The 16,820-nt window shown below is 35.2% G+C and overlaps 1 protein-coding gene across 1 annotated transcript in view; it reads right to left on the reverse strand.

Annotated features, from left to right (window-relative positions):
- Nucleotides 1-11,365, reverse strand: part of LOC149803131 (eukaryotic elongation factor 2 kinase-like) — an 81,411-nt gene extending 70,046 nt beyond the window's left edge. Inside the window, exons 1-3 of the mRNA XM_089952750.1 lie at nucleotides 11,213-11,365; nucleotides 4,253-4,859; nucleotides 3,228-3,265 (exon numbers count right to left, since the gene is read on the reverse strand). Of these exons, the coding sequence (XP_089808876.1) occupies nucleotides 3,228-3,265; nucleotides 4,253-4,648 (434 nt within the window). The 5' untranslated portion in view covers nucleotides 4,649-4,859; nucleotides 11,213-11,365. The remainder of the gene's footprint in view (nucleotides 1-3,227; nucleotides 3,266-4,252; nucleotides 4,860-11,212) is intronic.
- Between the last annotated feature and the right edge of the window lie 5,455 nt (nucleotides 11,366-16,820).

Below are 16,820 nucleotides of genomic sequence, written 5' to 3' on the forward strand. Positions count from 1 at the left end.
CTGGCAAGTGGATTTATGATTAACAAAAATAATATAAAATTGGTCTGAAATGTCAAACAGCCATGCATCTGATTATGTACTTAAATTTTCAAAATTAACCAATTCAAATTTTCTTCTCTGGAAAATTCTGTTATTACACATTTAACTGTAATGTTTTCAAATGTATAGCCTTTTTATATGTTACTCTTAGTGGTTACTGATGATCAATGTCAGCCAATCAAAGTTTCTGCAATATAACTTGGTATTAGTGATAATTCTGTACAGTCAGTAAAGCATAGCAATGCTTCCATTTAGGCAAAAATCAATTCTTTCCATGAACAATATAGAAATACCTCAAGCTATTTAAAACTGATGACTCAAAATCAGCCAGGACTAGAATCTAACATTTTTCTTTCTAGTCATAAGGAATAGTAGAGTGAGACATTTGCTAGTACTTCTGAATCTTCACTTGTCCTTCCCATAAAACAATGTCAAACACATATCAAAATTGACTAGCTACTGACTATTACAATTATGAAAACTACTTGTCCGACAGGAAATTTACCTAAAATGCTACTGGAATGGTGCTAATTTCAAGCCCAGATTCGTACTGATCATTGATCTTTGAGATTCCCAGTGCTACTAATGGTTGGATATTCAAACTTCATGGATTCGTGAGTTTGATAATGGTAAGTGGAGTAGCAGAATGTAACTACCATATGTACTTGCTTATAAGATGAGTCCAACTGCAAACTGCATAGATCCAGATCTGCTGTTGCATAATGCAGTGGCAGATCTGGGTCTGTGCAATTTTTTAGGAGTAATCAGTAGAGCAAACAACATAAACCCTGATCTGCAGGTGCATTATGCTACAGCAGATCATGATCTTTGCTGTTTGCAGATTGACTTGACTTATAAGTGAGTATAAACGGTAAAGTATTATTCCTATCATGAGCACAGAAAAGCCAATGTTTTTCAAAATTTGTACAGGTGTGGGTGGGAGTAACATTATCACTAGTGAAAGCTGGAATTCTGTTTAATTATCGTCAAGCATAATCTTATTACAGGATAAATTATATAGGTACTGTGTATGTAGGGGCACCGAGTGGCCGAGTGGTCTAAAGCGCTCTCCATTACGGATCACTGCCATCTCACCTCTGTCTGCGTAGGTTCGAGTCTCAGATTCGGCCAATGTGGGTATGTGAGAAAGCTTGCCAGTAGTTTCTCAAGGGTCGGTGGTTCTTTCCGTGGATTTCTCAGGTTCTTCCTCCACCATTAATACTGGCTGCCATGTATAGCCTATCGTGTGCTGAAAAATGGCATTAAACCCTACAACAACAACAACAACTGTGTATGTACAAACATCAGTCTAGAATGCACTACTGCAGGATTCTAAAAAACTGCATACAAAAACAATAGAATGTTGCAATATTGCAAGCCCAACCAGTATATTATCATTAACTCCCTCCTATATTTTGAGAATTCTCCCCTTTTTCTTTTTACAATATAAGAGGCCAATCTCCCCACCCCACCCCCTTTAAGTACTAGAATAAATGGTGACAATTTCACACGTTCTAGAGTCAAGACAGTATTTTTACTGATCCAAATTCTATGCAATGATCATCAAAATCCTTCCCAGGATGCAGTTCTGACCTAAATTTGGCCAAGACCTAGGCTGAGTTTTGTCGTTGTTGTTGGGTATAATGCCACTTTTCAGCACACGATAGGCTATGCATGGCGGCCAGTGATAATGGTGGATGAAGAACCCAGAAAAACCCTGGGAAGAACCACTGACCCACAAGAAGCTACTGGCAAGCTTTCTCACATACCCACATTGGCTGAATCCTAGACTCGAACCCATGCAAACAGAGGTGAGATGGCAGTGATCCGTAATAGAGAGCACTTTACACCACTTGGCCACTCGGGACCCCAGGCTGAATTTTATTGCTTATGTAAATTTTACTTGTTACAAAAACAAAAAAGTGTGCATGTGCATGGATTTTAACAGATTTGTAAGGCTGTCCTTGTAGAGTTCCTTCTTGTCAATTGAAATATTTACTGCTTTAAGTAAAATAACAGATGGCCTCCAATATGATTCACAGTGTAACTAAACATGTGTGAAACTTGCTCTAAATCTTGAACAACAAGACTAGAGACCAACCAAATATGTCAAGAGTGGGTGATAGGCTTCTTCTCAGATATAATCTCAGTCAAGACAAATCAGTGACAACCAGGTATACCACACTTCACTGTTCATTTGATTTCTGGCAATGATAGTAAAATCTAGTAAGAGAACTATGATCAAACCATACTTTTTACATATACTGTATATAATAGTTTAAAACTGGATCTAACTGCATATTTTCAAACACCCAGATCTGACATTGCATAATGCACCTGAAGATCTGGGTCTATGCAGTTTGTTTGGAGTAATCAGTAGAACAAAAAACATGGACCCTGATGTGCTGGTTTATTATGCAAAGACAGATCAGAGCCTATTTTGTTTGCAGTTGGTGCTGACATGTAACCAAGTACTGCATATATATGATGCCTGTAAAGAGAAGCATCAAATAATTACCAAGAGTATAATGATGTTTTTTCCAGCGTTGGGGTTTAATACATCTAATTTAGGGGGCTGTTCTCCCTCTCAGAGGGCCCTGCCTATTTTTTCATCATTTTTATATAAATGTTTTACTAGTTTATTACATCACATGATTCCTCCAGGAGTTTAAAATGAGAGATTTTAAATCCCCTGACATTGGTGTAAGATGGAATTTCCAAGGATGCAGCTGTTATATGAGAAGAGTATTTATTATCGGCCTTTATGGTACGTTTCAACAACTGTGTGCATGTGATAAATAACTTTTAATTAATAAAGACAAATACTGCTGTTGATCATCCTCATTATCGGAAATAGCAAAAATGTGATATGTGTTTCACATGTTCAGTAATTTTGTTTTAATGCCAGGAAATATTTCAAAGCCACAAAAAATGCCTGTTAAAAGAAATGATATATGCAACAAAGTAGGCAGAGCCTTGTCTGTTTTTCTGTGGCATCAATTTTATCTCCTAAACCTTTAGGCAGAACTGGTACTTTACTTGCCTATTTGGTGAAACGTGTGTAATAGGGGTATCAATTTGGGCTCCACTGCCAGAATTGGGTGGAGGCAATAGGTCAAAATAAAAGTTAAATTAAACAACAGTGGCATTTCTTATGCTTGTGAGGTTTTGAAATCTTTTCTACTTACAGTCGATAACATTGCCTCATTGCTCCTCTGGTGAAAGGCTGAAGAAAAGACAAAAAAATCCATAAGAAATCAACAGAGTAGACTTGAATATGCAGTATAATCAGACTAATTAAGCCTTAATGGGAAAGGAGAACTTGCCAGACTAAATAAACAACAATTCTCCCTGAATTAGCAAATATTATCATTAAATGGGTTTAATAAATAAAACATGAAGCTTCGCATGTTATTTTTAATTCCTCTTTAGAAACATTATTACTTGACAAGATTAACTACACGAATGCCATGAGAGGACAAAATATATTTAATTCACATAAACTAAAATTAACTGTCATTTTGTTTATCCCCTCTCAACACACAAACTTATTATGTATACACAAATTCACTTTTTTTAAAATTTCTATCCTCACTACTCTATGATTTGATAATTAATGCAGTCAGCAGCCATGATCTCATTCACATTATAATGAAGGAAGCTGTATTTGTATGTAATGATACATTGCTTGATGATGTCGGAAATAATATCACACTTGAAGGTATTTTTGTGAGGATACACGTCTCATCAAATAAAGTGAGGACAAGTACTTTCTTTATTAATGGGCATGAATCTGATGCAACTGACGTTTACAAGTGTTTATCAATTTGTGTGTAAAACAAAATTGTTTTAAGAAGCTACGTACATTCATTACGGACACATGAGGCAAATTATAATGATACCCTGGTATAAGTATTCAAACTACAAATTAAAAAAATATCCTGCAGGCAAAGAAAAAAACTTAGCAAATTCTTTGGACTTCCCATTCATTTATTTTTTGTAAATCGAAACTGTAAATGTTCACCCGGCATCTGGTTTATAATGACTGTTCTGTAAAGCTGGAACAATGAGACCATAATTTACAGATATCTGTTATACATTTCTGTCTTAGCTGTTTTTTATTTTAAAGGAATGATGGTGGGAAAAAATTCCAGTGAACATAATCAACAACTCAACACAGATATCAAAGCAAAATCTTTTAACCAGATAATACCTTTCTCTCAATTTTAACCTTGACTTTGTCGGTAATCCAGGACTTCTTGAGTGCACTGTAACGATGCCTGAAGCAAGTCTCTGTCTCAAGATCATCAATGTGGAATTTCTCCCATGGATCGTCCATGCTTTTGGCTTTCTTTAAGGCTTTCAACCAATTTGTATGGGCTCGATTTATATTGAGTTTCAGTCCCTCTATTGATGCGATGGCCTTGGAGAGGCGTCTTTGCCTCAAGGTCATAAGGGCTTTGGGTTTCGGTTCTTCAGCTGCCTCATCACTGGAATCCTGTTCATCTGAGACATATCCGGATGGTGACGGCTCATCATTGTCCCAACCATGAGTGATCGGGAACAGGACAACATCCCTATCACTGTCAACAGATGACCCAAGAGACATCTCGAGGAATTAAATGTTTGTATCAAGGGAGATTAATCAAATCTCATATAAGAATATTCACTAGTAATTCATCAAGTAAGCTCAATTCACTCTCTGTTGGTGGCCCAACACTAACAATGTGAAGCTGCCACAACAGTTTCAGACCTCATCCTGTCTCCTAACTTCCTTTCCATGTTCACAATGCTAACATCAGTTCATTAATATCATGGACCTGTAAATATACAATAAGGCTGTCACAAGCACCTGCATGCAATTACTAATGACATCAATATGAACCACAAATAAAACATTTTAAATAAAAGATAAATAAAAGGATATTAAATGTTTTGTTTACAAATAGATTTAGTGGCTAGGATTTTTCTAGGGTAATTTTTGGGAACAAAGTGTAGCTTCTGGGGTGTAGCTCCTGGGTTCAACCTAGGAATCAGTTATACAAACCAATGACCCTTGATATTCCATGTGCATAGCCAAGTCTAATGTAGCAACTGTCACAGATTTATACAATTCTGACACTGAATGAAAATTTACTCACAGACCTCTACTATTGTCTCTAAGGCTGATCCTTATTTGATGTGTGTGTATGTCTGTCTGTGTGTGATATATTCAAAATCACATTAAACAGGACAAATAAAATGGTGTAATTGAATGTTTATTGCTTTCTATTTTCAAATGATCAAATAGCTCAGTACTGGCTGGGTTTTTATACTAGAACTATCTGAAGCAATCAAGTGACTGTGTAAATCAATACCTGTTGACCACTTTAACTGGTTGAAATGGAATGGTTGCTGAGAAATACTGAAGTCTGCTGAACTTGGGATAATTTTATTTTTAAGGAAACAAATATGTTTAATCGCACTGTCATCTAATTGTAGCGGAATTTCCTTCAGTCAGGAGAAAGGCATCAGAGTAATTATAGTATGACTAAAGCAATTATGCTCTAAGCTGTGCAACACTGTTAATATGCACAGCCAACAATGTGAGATATTCCTGAAGGCTGGCATCCAGTTCCCAACTGAAGTTGATTGTACAGAGCTACAGTACTGGGTAAAATGTGAGTAGCCACTTATGTTGACATCATACTAGTCATAGGTCAACTAAGATCACTGCTATTTGTACACAACTTCCTGATACCCAAATGTAAAGATCAATACAAATGAGATTGGTCTTAGATTTAAATTCATTCATTTTTTAAGCAATGCTTTAAATGTTTGGCATATATTCTCAACAATCTTGGACAAGGCAATTATCCTATTCCTACTGGATGTTTTAGTTTTTGTTGTTTTTAAGGACACCTTTAGGAAATGTACTGGCTACATGCTCTGAAAGTGAGAGCTAAGTGCTTTTTCCCAGAGACAAATTGTGGCAGCTGATCCAGGCTGGCTTGGGTGGGTATCAAACCAGCATCCCTTGTAACTGAGCCTGAAGCTTAACCAACCAAGATATCATGACTCTCCCAACTTAAAGGATAATTCCCCATTGGGACCACACATAGTTTTAAAGATTGCTATATATATTGCTATATATGTGTAACGTTTGCCCTCAACTTGGATCAAATATTTAACAAAGTAATGCACACCCAAAACATATTCTTGAATAGCAAGCAAGTGATGTACCAGCTTCATCAGGCTTTTTCAAAATATAAACATTTGAACTTTGTACAAAACAACACTAGATTCATCACTAAAAGTTACTCCTGACCACTAGTTTTCAACTGTTCAGTTATGTATCTATTTACGCCTGTAGAAAACATCTTTTTCCACTCATTACATTTCCAGAATATTACCCGTAACTACTCGAACATATATCTTTTTTTTTCTCATTTATATATGGTGCTTTAGAAACATTAACAAACAGATGTGCTAAAATGAACAGTGAATAAAAATACCTTTAGGCAAATAATTGGAAATTGGTATTCTAATACATGTACATGTATATCATCTGTACATTAAAATATTTAACTTTAATGCACCTCATTAGTTAGTCAAACCGAGACAGCCAGTGTCATATTTAGTGTCACTTAGCAACCATACTATCCAAATATACATTACTGTTGTCTCACAACACTGGCAACCCAACAGCAGCCACTGACAAACCACATAGTATTGAATTTGGAATTGTGTTTCCATGTGAGAAAGGCAAAAATACTGGCTCCATCAATCCCATTTTTTTAAATCCCAAAATAATATAATGGATTTGGATGGATTCATGCATAGCTGTTCAGCACACAGCTGATCTTATATAACTTAAACAACAAACACCACTATAGCTAAAAAATATACACTTATCTGCTGGTACTTATTAGGAACATGAGAAAATGCAAGTGACTTTTTCAAGATGCTTGCCAAACTAATATTCAGACAGTTGTTTCAGCCAACATAACATACATGTAACAAACAGAAATAACATTTGTTGCTGTTTGCTTACAAGCATATTCATTTATAATAACTATCTATCATCCTGACAAGTCTGATTTAATATTAAAGCTTGACTGCTTAAAGTCATTTAACAAAAATCACATTTACATAAGCATCCCATATACTAGGAATCCCTCAATATTTCCTGGAGGCATGGCTCTGAATTTGTTTAGCTGGATCAGTGTGATGGAGTCCAATGTTTGATTTTGTCATGTTTGTCACAAATACTGTATCAATACCAGATGAAAAACTATCACAAGATGTGTATTTAAAGGAACATTTAGGAAACAATCTCTGAAACTTCACGATGAAAGCAGGAACTATGTACAGTATATTGTGCATGAAACAGCATTAGAAAAGCCTGAATGTACTTGCTAAAATACATCATAAATGAATGATTACATTTTCCTCAAAACTATACACAAGTACAGAACAAGTAAAATCTTTCCACAGTAAATTAGTTTTGAGGCACTTGCCTGACTAAATGAACATTTTTTTTTGAGGCCTGAACACTCTGGTATTGTATGAAATATGTTTGCCAACATCATCTAGTTTTCCCAAAAATTCTCCATGAATTTGCTGGTCATACAATTATATGGTGAAAATAACCCATGCTTGGAAAGGCTATATATCTTTTACTGATGACAGTCTTGAGAATACCACTTAAACAGTTCTCCAATGGATTCACCATTTTTTCACCTGCTGTCACTATGGCACTTGCAGATCCAGCAATGGCAGTTTGAAGGCTTCCATGGGTAAAAATGGATCCATATTGCAACAAAAGAACTCTATTGAAAGTGGATTTTAAGTATAATCTACATTTTTTTGTGTGTGCATTCAGCTTAGTAATTCAGCAACCTGGAAGACAAGTCAAGTCTATACACAAGATGCACAGGTCACAATTGTTTACATAATCTGTTCAAAAGCTCATCTTCATGGCAATCCAAGTTATTGATGACAATGGTAAATATTTCATAATGACATCACAAAAATATCTGGATATAAAATATGAATTCAGGTTACAAATATTAGAAAAGTCAAATATGGTAATTGTTTTCGCACTAATAGATTTTATTGGAATATCAAAGGTTGTAATCAACATAAGAAGGTACACAATTAACGTTTTCGCTCATGATATTTGCACTCCCTAGTATTTCCTGTTCTCCTTGGATCCACTACAAAAAAATCTTCTGACTTTTATGAGTTGCCAATCATGATATTTCAGTAATTTTGGTAATTTTACTACCGCTAAATTTTTTCTCTATTTCTGAAGTGCCATTTGCTTCAGGCAGTATGTCAATTTCTAACCGTGAAGCATCATTTCTGCGTACATTCCCAAATTTGAGAGAGAACCATCATTGTTTTGTTTTTTTTTTAGTATTATTTCCAAAAGAAATAACTGATTAAGTTTGCAACTTCTGTTGGAAACTATTTTATTCATCAAAGTGTATGTTGACAAGCATGAGGTATGATTTGGAATAACAAATTTCTATGAAATATCCAACCAAAGTTTGAATCCTTTCTGGTATCACCTGGACCATACTGTAACTGAGATATTTACCATTTTCAACTGTTCTGAACTGTCAAAGTGTGTACACTGACCAATTATTTTGTAATTCACATCTTGATTTAGAGAAAATGTTTTCAGCATGACAGAGGTAAATTTTTGGTTGACTGCACTACAAAAGTGGTCTTGCATGTCAACACCTTGCAAAGCAGTGCCATTTTCAAACAATAACAAGTGTTTTCACACACTCCATAAATAGAATGAAAGCAAAATGGGAAAATGCCATGATTGAGGGAATTTTTAATGCATATGTGTTTAGATCATGAGTATAAGGTTTATAAAATAAAATTAAATAAAACCGAACAACAAATAGAAAGGAAAATAAAATCCTTTAAGTTTGAGATACATGCATGCATACTGATACCTAAAAATGCAAAAACTAAATAAAAATTCCTTACAAATATTTATCAGTCATCAAGATAATCAAAATAGAATTAAGAAATAATTAAGATAAGAAAACTGAACCATAGTGGATGTAATTAGATATTCAGAACTGAAAGAAAGTAAACAAGAAGTCAATATTCAGCAAAAATATGTGTAGAATAAAGTAGATTCTTTAATGCATGGACTACAAAGAATACAATGCCATGATAAAACATTACAACTTCCTGGAAACATTCAAAACTAATGAAAACTGAAGAATGCACCGGGACATGTATAGACGATTACAATTTATTCCTATAAAAATGTTCTATATATAAAATAATACATATAAAATGTATAAGTAAATTGTAAACAATGATGTGAGCACACATGGAAGAATGAAAGTTACTTTTTGTTTGTCAAACACATTTGCCCTACTTCTAGTAGCAATGCTGCCAAAGAAATAAAAATTTAAAATTAAACATGAAAAAAAATATCATTGGTAACTTTGAATACTCTCACCCCAGACAAATCTTGGTCAAAAAGTTTTAAAACAAATTAGTGTTATTACTGTCTGTAAAATCACATTATTTTATACGTAATTATTGATTGTAAGTTTAAATGGGCACTCAAGTTGTTTAACTGGTTATACATGTCAGCTTTTGAGCAACCTTGTTTGCTAAGATCAAGCATTTGTATAACCTTGTTTGCCAAGAGCAAGCATTTGTATAACCTAGTTTGCCAAGATCAAGCAGTTTATGCATAGTTGTTTTCAAATGGTTTGCACACTGATGACTGCATGAAAAAGTATTAAGTACCCAACAATATAAGCAAAGGAAATCTAACTTCATTAATACATTTTTTCATGTAGTTTGTCTGCTGGATTTACAGGCAGAACATGTAGACATTTTATTTTATTTAAGGTGAGATAAAGAGGTGTAATAAACTCTTCCCAAAATAAATAAATAAAAAGCATAATGTTTTCAACTAAGATTTGTTTATTTTCTGGAATTTAATAAGATTCTGACTAAGAAAAGCAAATGAGTACATATGTATTAGACTGCTCCAGTGGCCTAGTGGTTAGAGCGTCTGCCTCAGATGCGGGAGGTCGTGAGTTCAATCCCCACCGAGTCATACCAATGACTTATAAAAATGGTACTAAACAGCTGCCTCGCTTGGTGCTCAGCATTAAGAGGTTAGTGTTAGGACTGGTCGGACTGGTGTCAGGATAATGTGACTGGGTGGGACATCATGCTACATGTCTGTGGCATGATGCCCCAGTACTAGACATCACTATAAACTGCCACACTGCAGACAAAAATATTTTTTAAAGCTACATTAAAAATCCAAATCACACACACACATAAGTAATGATTATCTTTAAAGTTTCTCATCCAATATGTAATTAAAACTTTTGATATATGTGGCTCCATGCATATTTTATTGATGATCATGCAAGATACATACATGATACTGTCCAGTCATGCATACTACACTGTACAGCGAGTCTTACATTGTTGGAAACTTTACATCACGAAGTCCCCATTTTAAATGCACTGTTCCACACAAAGGGGTTCGTTACAAAGAAAATGTGGAGTAACCTGTAACAATATAAAAAATTTGGAGTATCCATCCATTAATCATGGGATGGGGGTTCTAACCTGTAACAATATAACATTGTTATATTGTTACAGGTTAGAACCCCCATCTCTTTATTCATGGACGCATACTCCAAATTTTCTTTGTAACGAGCCCCTGTGGTTCCACAGAGGCTCGTATCATTGCTTACAACTCATACATATAGCAATAAGCATGTATTATTTTATACTAATGTATGACTGACAGTTAAATTGTAAGCAATGATACGACACCGTGTTTACTGTTCTGGGTCTAAATATCGACGTATTCCTACGTTAGAACCATTTGCTTCTTGGGATACGTCTATGCAACCATGATACATAAAAACGCAGCACAAAATTTATTTTAGAGCCTGACGCAGTAACTGACAGGTGCTCTTATCGCTGCTTACACTATACCTATACATAATATATGTACTTCAGGGCCTATAATACTCGTAATCAACGATACGAGCCCGAGTACAACAAAAAGCAGGACTCCTAATCCTATACAACTCCTAGTCATACAACTCCAAAATAAAGTTATTAAGTCCTATTATATTAATCTAATGCGAGCTCAAAAGCAGAAAGGACAAACACTTACCAGTATGCAAGATGGCAATTCCAATCCAGGGCTTACAACAGAATATTATAGATAAAATGTAACTCGGATCCGTGACAACTAGTTCATACTCCAAACAATATGGACAATTTCCCACTCTGCCTCTTGGCCATGTGACAGTGTTGTTTTGATTGGTTTAACGCATGCGTAGGATGAACATCACGTACTCCAGTATGTGTACAAGTAGTCAGGATTATCTGCTATCAGCTAAATTTGGGTCAATAGAATCTTTTAATCAGCACGTATGTGTATCTTCAAGTTTAATGATAATATAGATACATTTTATTTGGAGTTGATTGCAATTACATAATAATATACTTCAACTCATTGGAGATATTTCACAAAATAAATAACGCAACTTTACCAAATCAAGCGTTGCTTCTTAAATAGGTCACGCGAGAAGGGACATATCCTAGATTCTTAAATCGGTCACGCGAGAAAGGTCCTCCCATGATTTTTTTTTATATAATTGTACATGTATGACTGATAGGTAACTTTTAAGCAACTATATGAGCCCTGTGAAAAGACAGCATTTTCACACATGTTGCTGATTCGAACTGTGGCTGATTTGGACTAGGGTAATCTGGTCATATTCCGACCACTGAGGTCGTTGACATAAGATCGACAACTTCATTATTGAATCCGATTTCTGTGTACCTAAAATAGATACGGGAAGCACTCAAGCGGGCTTCTTGCAACAAGTTTCGCTATTCATAAAGCGTATAATTTGAGTTCTTACTGAAAATTGATTTCATTAGGACTATATACACAGGGTGTAAATCCGACCGTGTTGTGGCTTATTCCGACCTCTGATATGTGTAATTTCGACCACCATATATTGACCGTACATATACAAGTTTCATCTATAAAATACAAAGATTTTGTTTATCTTGACAGATTTAAAAGCTTTAAATTGTTTTTATTTTATTTCAGATAGAGAGATAGCAGATAGAAAGCGATATTGTTAAATAGATTACTGTGGATGTTGTTATAGAGATAAGTGTGGAAAGAAGTAACATTTTATTTTTATTTAGATTTATACCTTCAATTTTTTATTTATTGTTTTTAATTACATATTTATCCCTGTGTTTGTTTTCTTCAAAGTTCAATACAGACTAATTATAATTCTACATTTTCATTTTCTTTAAGCTTGTGTTCTTGGTCGGAATTGCCCTTTTATGATAAAGAACCAGGGGTAAATCCGACCACTAATACAGAACATTGCATACTATTGTTATTTGTCATAAAACTGGTGCAATTTTTACGTTTTGTAGCGAAACAACGCATTATTTTAAAGCTACGATAACATAATTATTATGTTACTGGAAGCTATACAAATCTTGGATGATTGATGCCTGACCAGGGTCCTGAACAAATTATTTTATGAATGCCGTTTCTGAACTCGCGCGGAAGAGAGGAAACTGAGGCGATTAAGTCATTTTGTCACACGATACCCCTCGTCCCCTGGAAACATCTTTACTAATTTGCATACGCATGTGCACAAATCAAAACAAAGAACACAGCAAGTAATTTGCATATCTCTCATGTAAACAGCAGGACGTACATCCACGGTCGGAATTACCCTACTGGTCGGAATATGACCATGTTACCCTAGGGCTTATTCGGCTCAAAACTGAGGATGTTTAAAATTAAGATTTAAGTGTGACATTTACAGTTGTTTCAAATATGATGAACACTTCAAAACTGCATTTAAGGAGGAAAATCATATTTTGCGTGAGAATATGGCGCTGTTCTGTGTATAACTCAGTTAAAATTATGCAAGACTGTTTATCTTGCTGTGCCAGATAAATAGTGAAATATTTTCAAAGCAGCTCACTCGCCTTTGTGCAAAATTGAAATAGTTCATCAGTTCAGTTTGCTTAATTGAAAAATAATAAAATAAATAACACTGCACTGAAAACAATCTTGCAAAAAGTCAATGCAGTAAAAAAAAATCGTATAAATTGCGGTGTTCTTTGTTTTTATTTGTGCACATGCGTATGCAAATTAGTAAAGATGTTTCCAGGGGACGAGGGGTATCGTGTGACAAAATGACTTAATCGCCTCAGTTTTCTCTCTTTAAATATATATATATATATATATATATATATATATATATATATATATATATATATATATAATAATGATGACTTTGTATAGCGCTTAATCTTTAGAAGCTCTAAGCGTTTTTTTACATTAGACAACACCTATAAGATAAGAAAACATATAATAATATTATTACAAAAACAAACACCATGAAATTAAAAAAACATTAAAAAATAAAAAAACATGATGAGAATATTTCAGGCAGAAAATATTATTAGGTCTTTACGTTTGTTATTGCAGTCGAAATAAGTGAGTTTTGAGAGCCCTCTTGAATGTGATCACTGTGTCTTTGTGTCTAAGTTCAGTGGGCAATTCATTCCGCGTTGCTGGGCCCTGGTATGCAAAAGAACGCTGTCCATATGACTTTGTTTTCATAGTGGGAATAATGAGTATACGATTGTTAGAAGAGAAGCGTAAGTATCTTGCTGGTGTGTACACATGGGTGAGGTCAGATATGTATGTTGGACTAGAGTCCGACAGTGAAACGTAGCACAGAGAACAAATTTTGTGTTTGATTCTGGATCGAATGGATAGCCAGTGTAGGGTACAGAGCAATGGGGATGTGTGCTCTGATCGTGGTACTCTAAGTATGATCCGAGCAGCTGTGTTTTGAACGTTTTGAAGTTTCTGGAGTAGATATTGAGATGAACCAGACAGAATTGAGTTACAATAGTCCAGTCTTGAAAGTACTAATTAACACACAAATGTTTTAGTGGCATCAACTGAAAGATATTTGCGAATTTAGCTGATGCGTCTCAGCTCAAGATATGCAGCCTTGCATATGTTCATGACATGTTGGTGCAATGTGAGAGTACTGTCCAGAGTAACACCTAGGTTTCGTACTGATTGTGTGAATTTAATGTTGGCGTTGCTGATATTTATTTTTTGAGGTAAAGGATGTGAATGAGAAAATCTTTGTGTTGTGATCAGAATGGCCTCAGTTTTATCATCATTCATCTGCAGCTTGTTCCATGTCATCCATGATTTCACATCAGAAATGCACCTCTCTACACCTTGGATAGTAGCATCAACTTCAGTTGGGTGGCTAGATTTGTATATTTGGGTGTCATCAGCGTACAATTGGTGAGACACTGGATGATGATCTATGACACCTGAGAGCAGCTGAGTGTACAGAATGAAGACAACAGGTCCAAGAACAGACCCCTGTGGAACACCACAACATAGATCAACTGGGCTGCAGTGTGTTCCATTTGTAGATACAATTTGTGTCTTGTTGACCAAGTAGGACTTGAACCACAGTAAGGCTGTATCATGAATGCCAAATACATGCTGGAGACGGTGAAGTAATATATCATGGTCTATTGTGTCAAATGCTGCAGACAAATCAAGAAGGGTGAGGGCTGTAATCTTTCCGCTATCCAAAGCAGAGAGAATGTCATTAACTACTTTTAGAAGAGTAGTTTCAGTACTGTGGCAAGGGCGATATGCAGATTGTACATTGCTAAAAAGACTTTGAACTTAGATGAGATACAAGCTGGGATAGAACAACCTTTTTTAAGTTTTTTGATATGAATAGGAGATTAGCAATTGGGCGATAGTTCTTTAATTCGTTATGGTCTAGTGTTGGTTTCTTCAGCAGAAGCTTTACAATGGCAGTTTTGAAAAATGATGGGGATTCCCTGGATGAGAGAGAGGTATTAATAACATCAGTTAGTGAAGGCAATACTGGATCTAAGCACTCAAGCAGCAGTGATGTTGGAATTGGATCAAGTTCACATAACTTTGGTGCACTCTTCATCACGATTGTACATACAAAATCCATAGAGAGAGGTTCAAATGCTGCTAATGGTTGCCGCTCAAATTATGTATCCCAACTGTATGGTGACGACGAGTCAATTGAAATTGTGGTGTCAAGCTTATCTCTAATGGTTTGTACTTTGTCACGGAAGAAATTTGCAAACATGTCCGGAAGGACGACTGGAGAGAAGGTATTTGGAAATGGTGTTGATTTGTTCCTTGACATTAGCTTGTTAGTAATCTCGAAGAGCTCTTTGCAGCTGGAACTTTCCATGATCTTAGTAGTGTAGTGGGCTGATTTCGCTGCATGGACTATATTTGTGACATTCTTCTTAGCGACTTCATATATTTGCTTATGATTAGTGAGTCTGGTGGAAAGCCAGAGCCTCTCAGCTTTACGGCGGCCTCTTTTAGCAGGGCGATGCTGGTCCCTAACACTGATATACCATGGAGAACACTTTTGAATTGATACTCTGAACTTGGTAGCTGGGGCATGTTTGTCAAGTAATGAACGCAGACAGTTAACGAGTTGTTCTGCGGTAGGAGGTAAGCAAGTTGTTAGATTAGCTTGGATGTCGTGCATTAGTTTGGTTTTATTTATCATACTGAGGTTTCTCTTTGTTGCAGATAAAGGTGGAGGGTTAGGGACTGATACGTCCAGATGGCATATAATGCAGAGGTGATCTGATGCAAGGTCATGGGATACCAGGGAGGACCGTAGAATGTTATCATCAGGTCTATGAAGAATCCAGTCTAAAATGTGACCATGTTTATGGGTGGGTTGGTTAACTGACTGTTTGAGGTAGAAAACATTAATGGAATCTATGAGTTTTGATGTATTTGAGTTTCCGGGACAGTGAAAGTGAAAGTTGAAATCTCCAAGAATAATCAGGTTGCCACCTATCGAATTTCCATAGTCCAGGAGATTCGGAAACTGCTCCAAAAAGAGAGAGTCAGCCAGCTTGTTTTTTCTATTAGGAGGACGGCGGTATAGGCAGAAATAATGGACTGACCTTTGCTCCAATGTGAGTGTGGTTTGGACTAGTTCAAACGATGTGTGGTCGAAATTGAATGTTCGATTGAATATATATATATATATATATATATATATATATATATATATATATATATATATATATATATATATATTGCACTGTTGTTAGATTTATGTAGAATTTAAACTTATCCTGTGTATTGAACTGTATATTAATAGTGCTAAAAATGAAACATTAATACTAAAAGTGAAACTGGGTTCCTGTCAAATTTATGATTTAATTCAATATGTAGAATCAAAAGTCAGTATATTGATGACATCGTAATGATTATGATAAAGAAAGTGGTGTTATCTCTGTTGAAAAATTAAATATTTACTAATCTTTGTTTTAACAAGAAATGTATGTTATTTTCCCTTGAATTCACGATGTATCATTTAATTGTATGCAAATTACTCACAACGAAAATAAAGACATTCAATGAAGGTGCGTGCAGTTTAAAAGTTTCGTCTAAATATATTGATCTGAGCATGATGATAATTTTGTTAGATATATTTGTATATAATAACTGTTATGTTAATGCTTTTGTAAATTGCATGCAGAATTGATCCTTATGCTGTTTGTAATAATATACACTAATAGTACTAAACAAAACGTACATTCAAAATTAAACTGAGGTCTTGTCAAAGCAATACAATATCGTACGTCGCTATCGTCAGTCTACACTCTGTTTA

This window comes from Sinohyriopsis cumingii, chromosome 3 (assembly GCF_028554795.1).
Source record: "Sinohyriopsis cumingii isolate HCF-2022 chromosome 3, ASM2855479v2, whole genome shotgun sequence".
In the NCBI taxonomy this organism is placed as follows: domain Eukaryota; kingdom Metazoa; phylum Mollusca; class Bivalvia; order Unionida; family Unionidae; genus Sinohyriopsis; species Sinohyriopsis cumingii.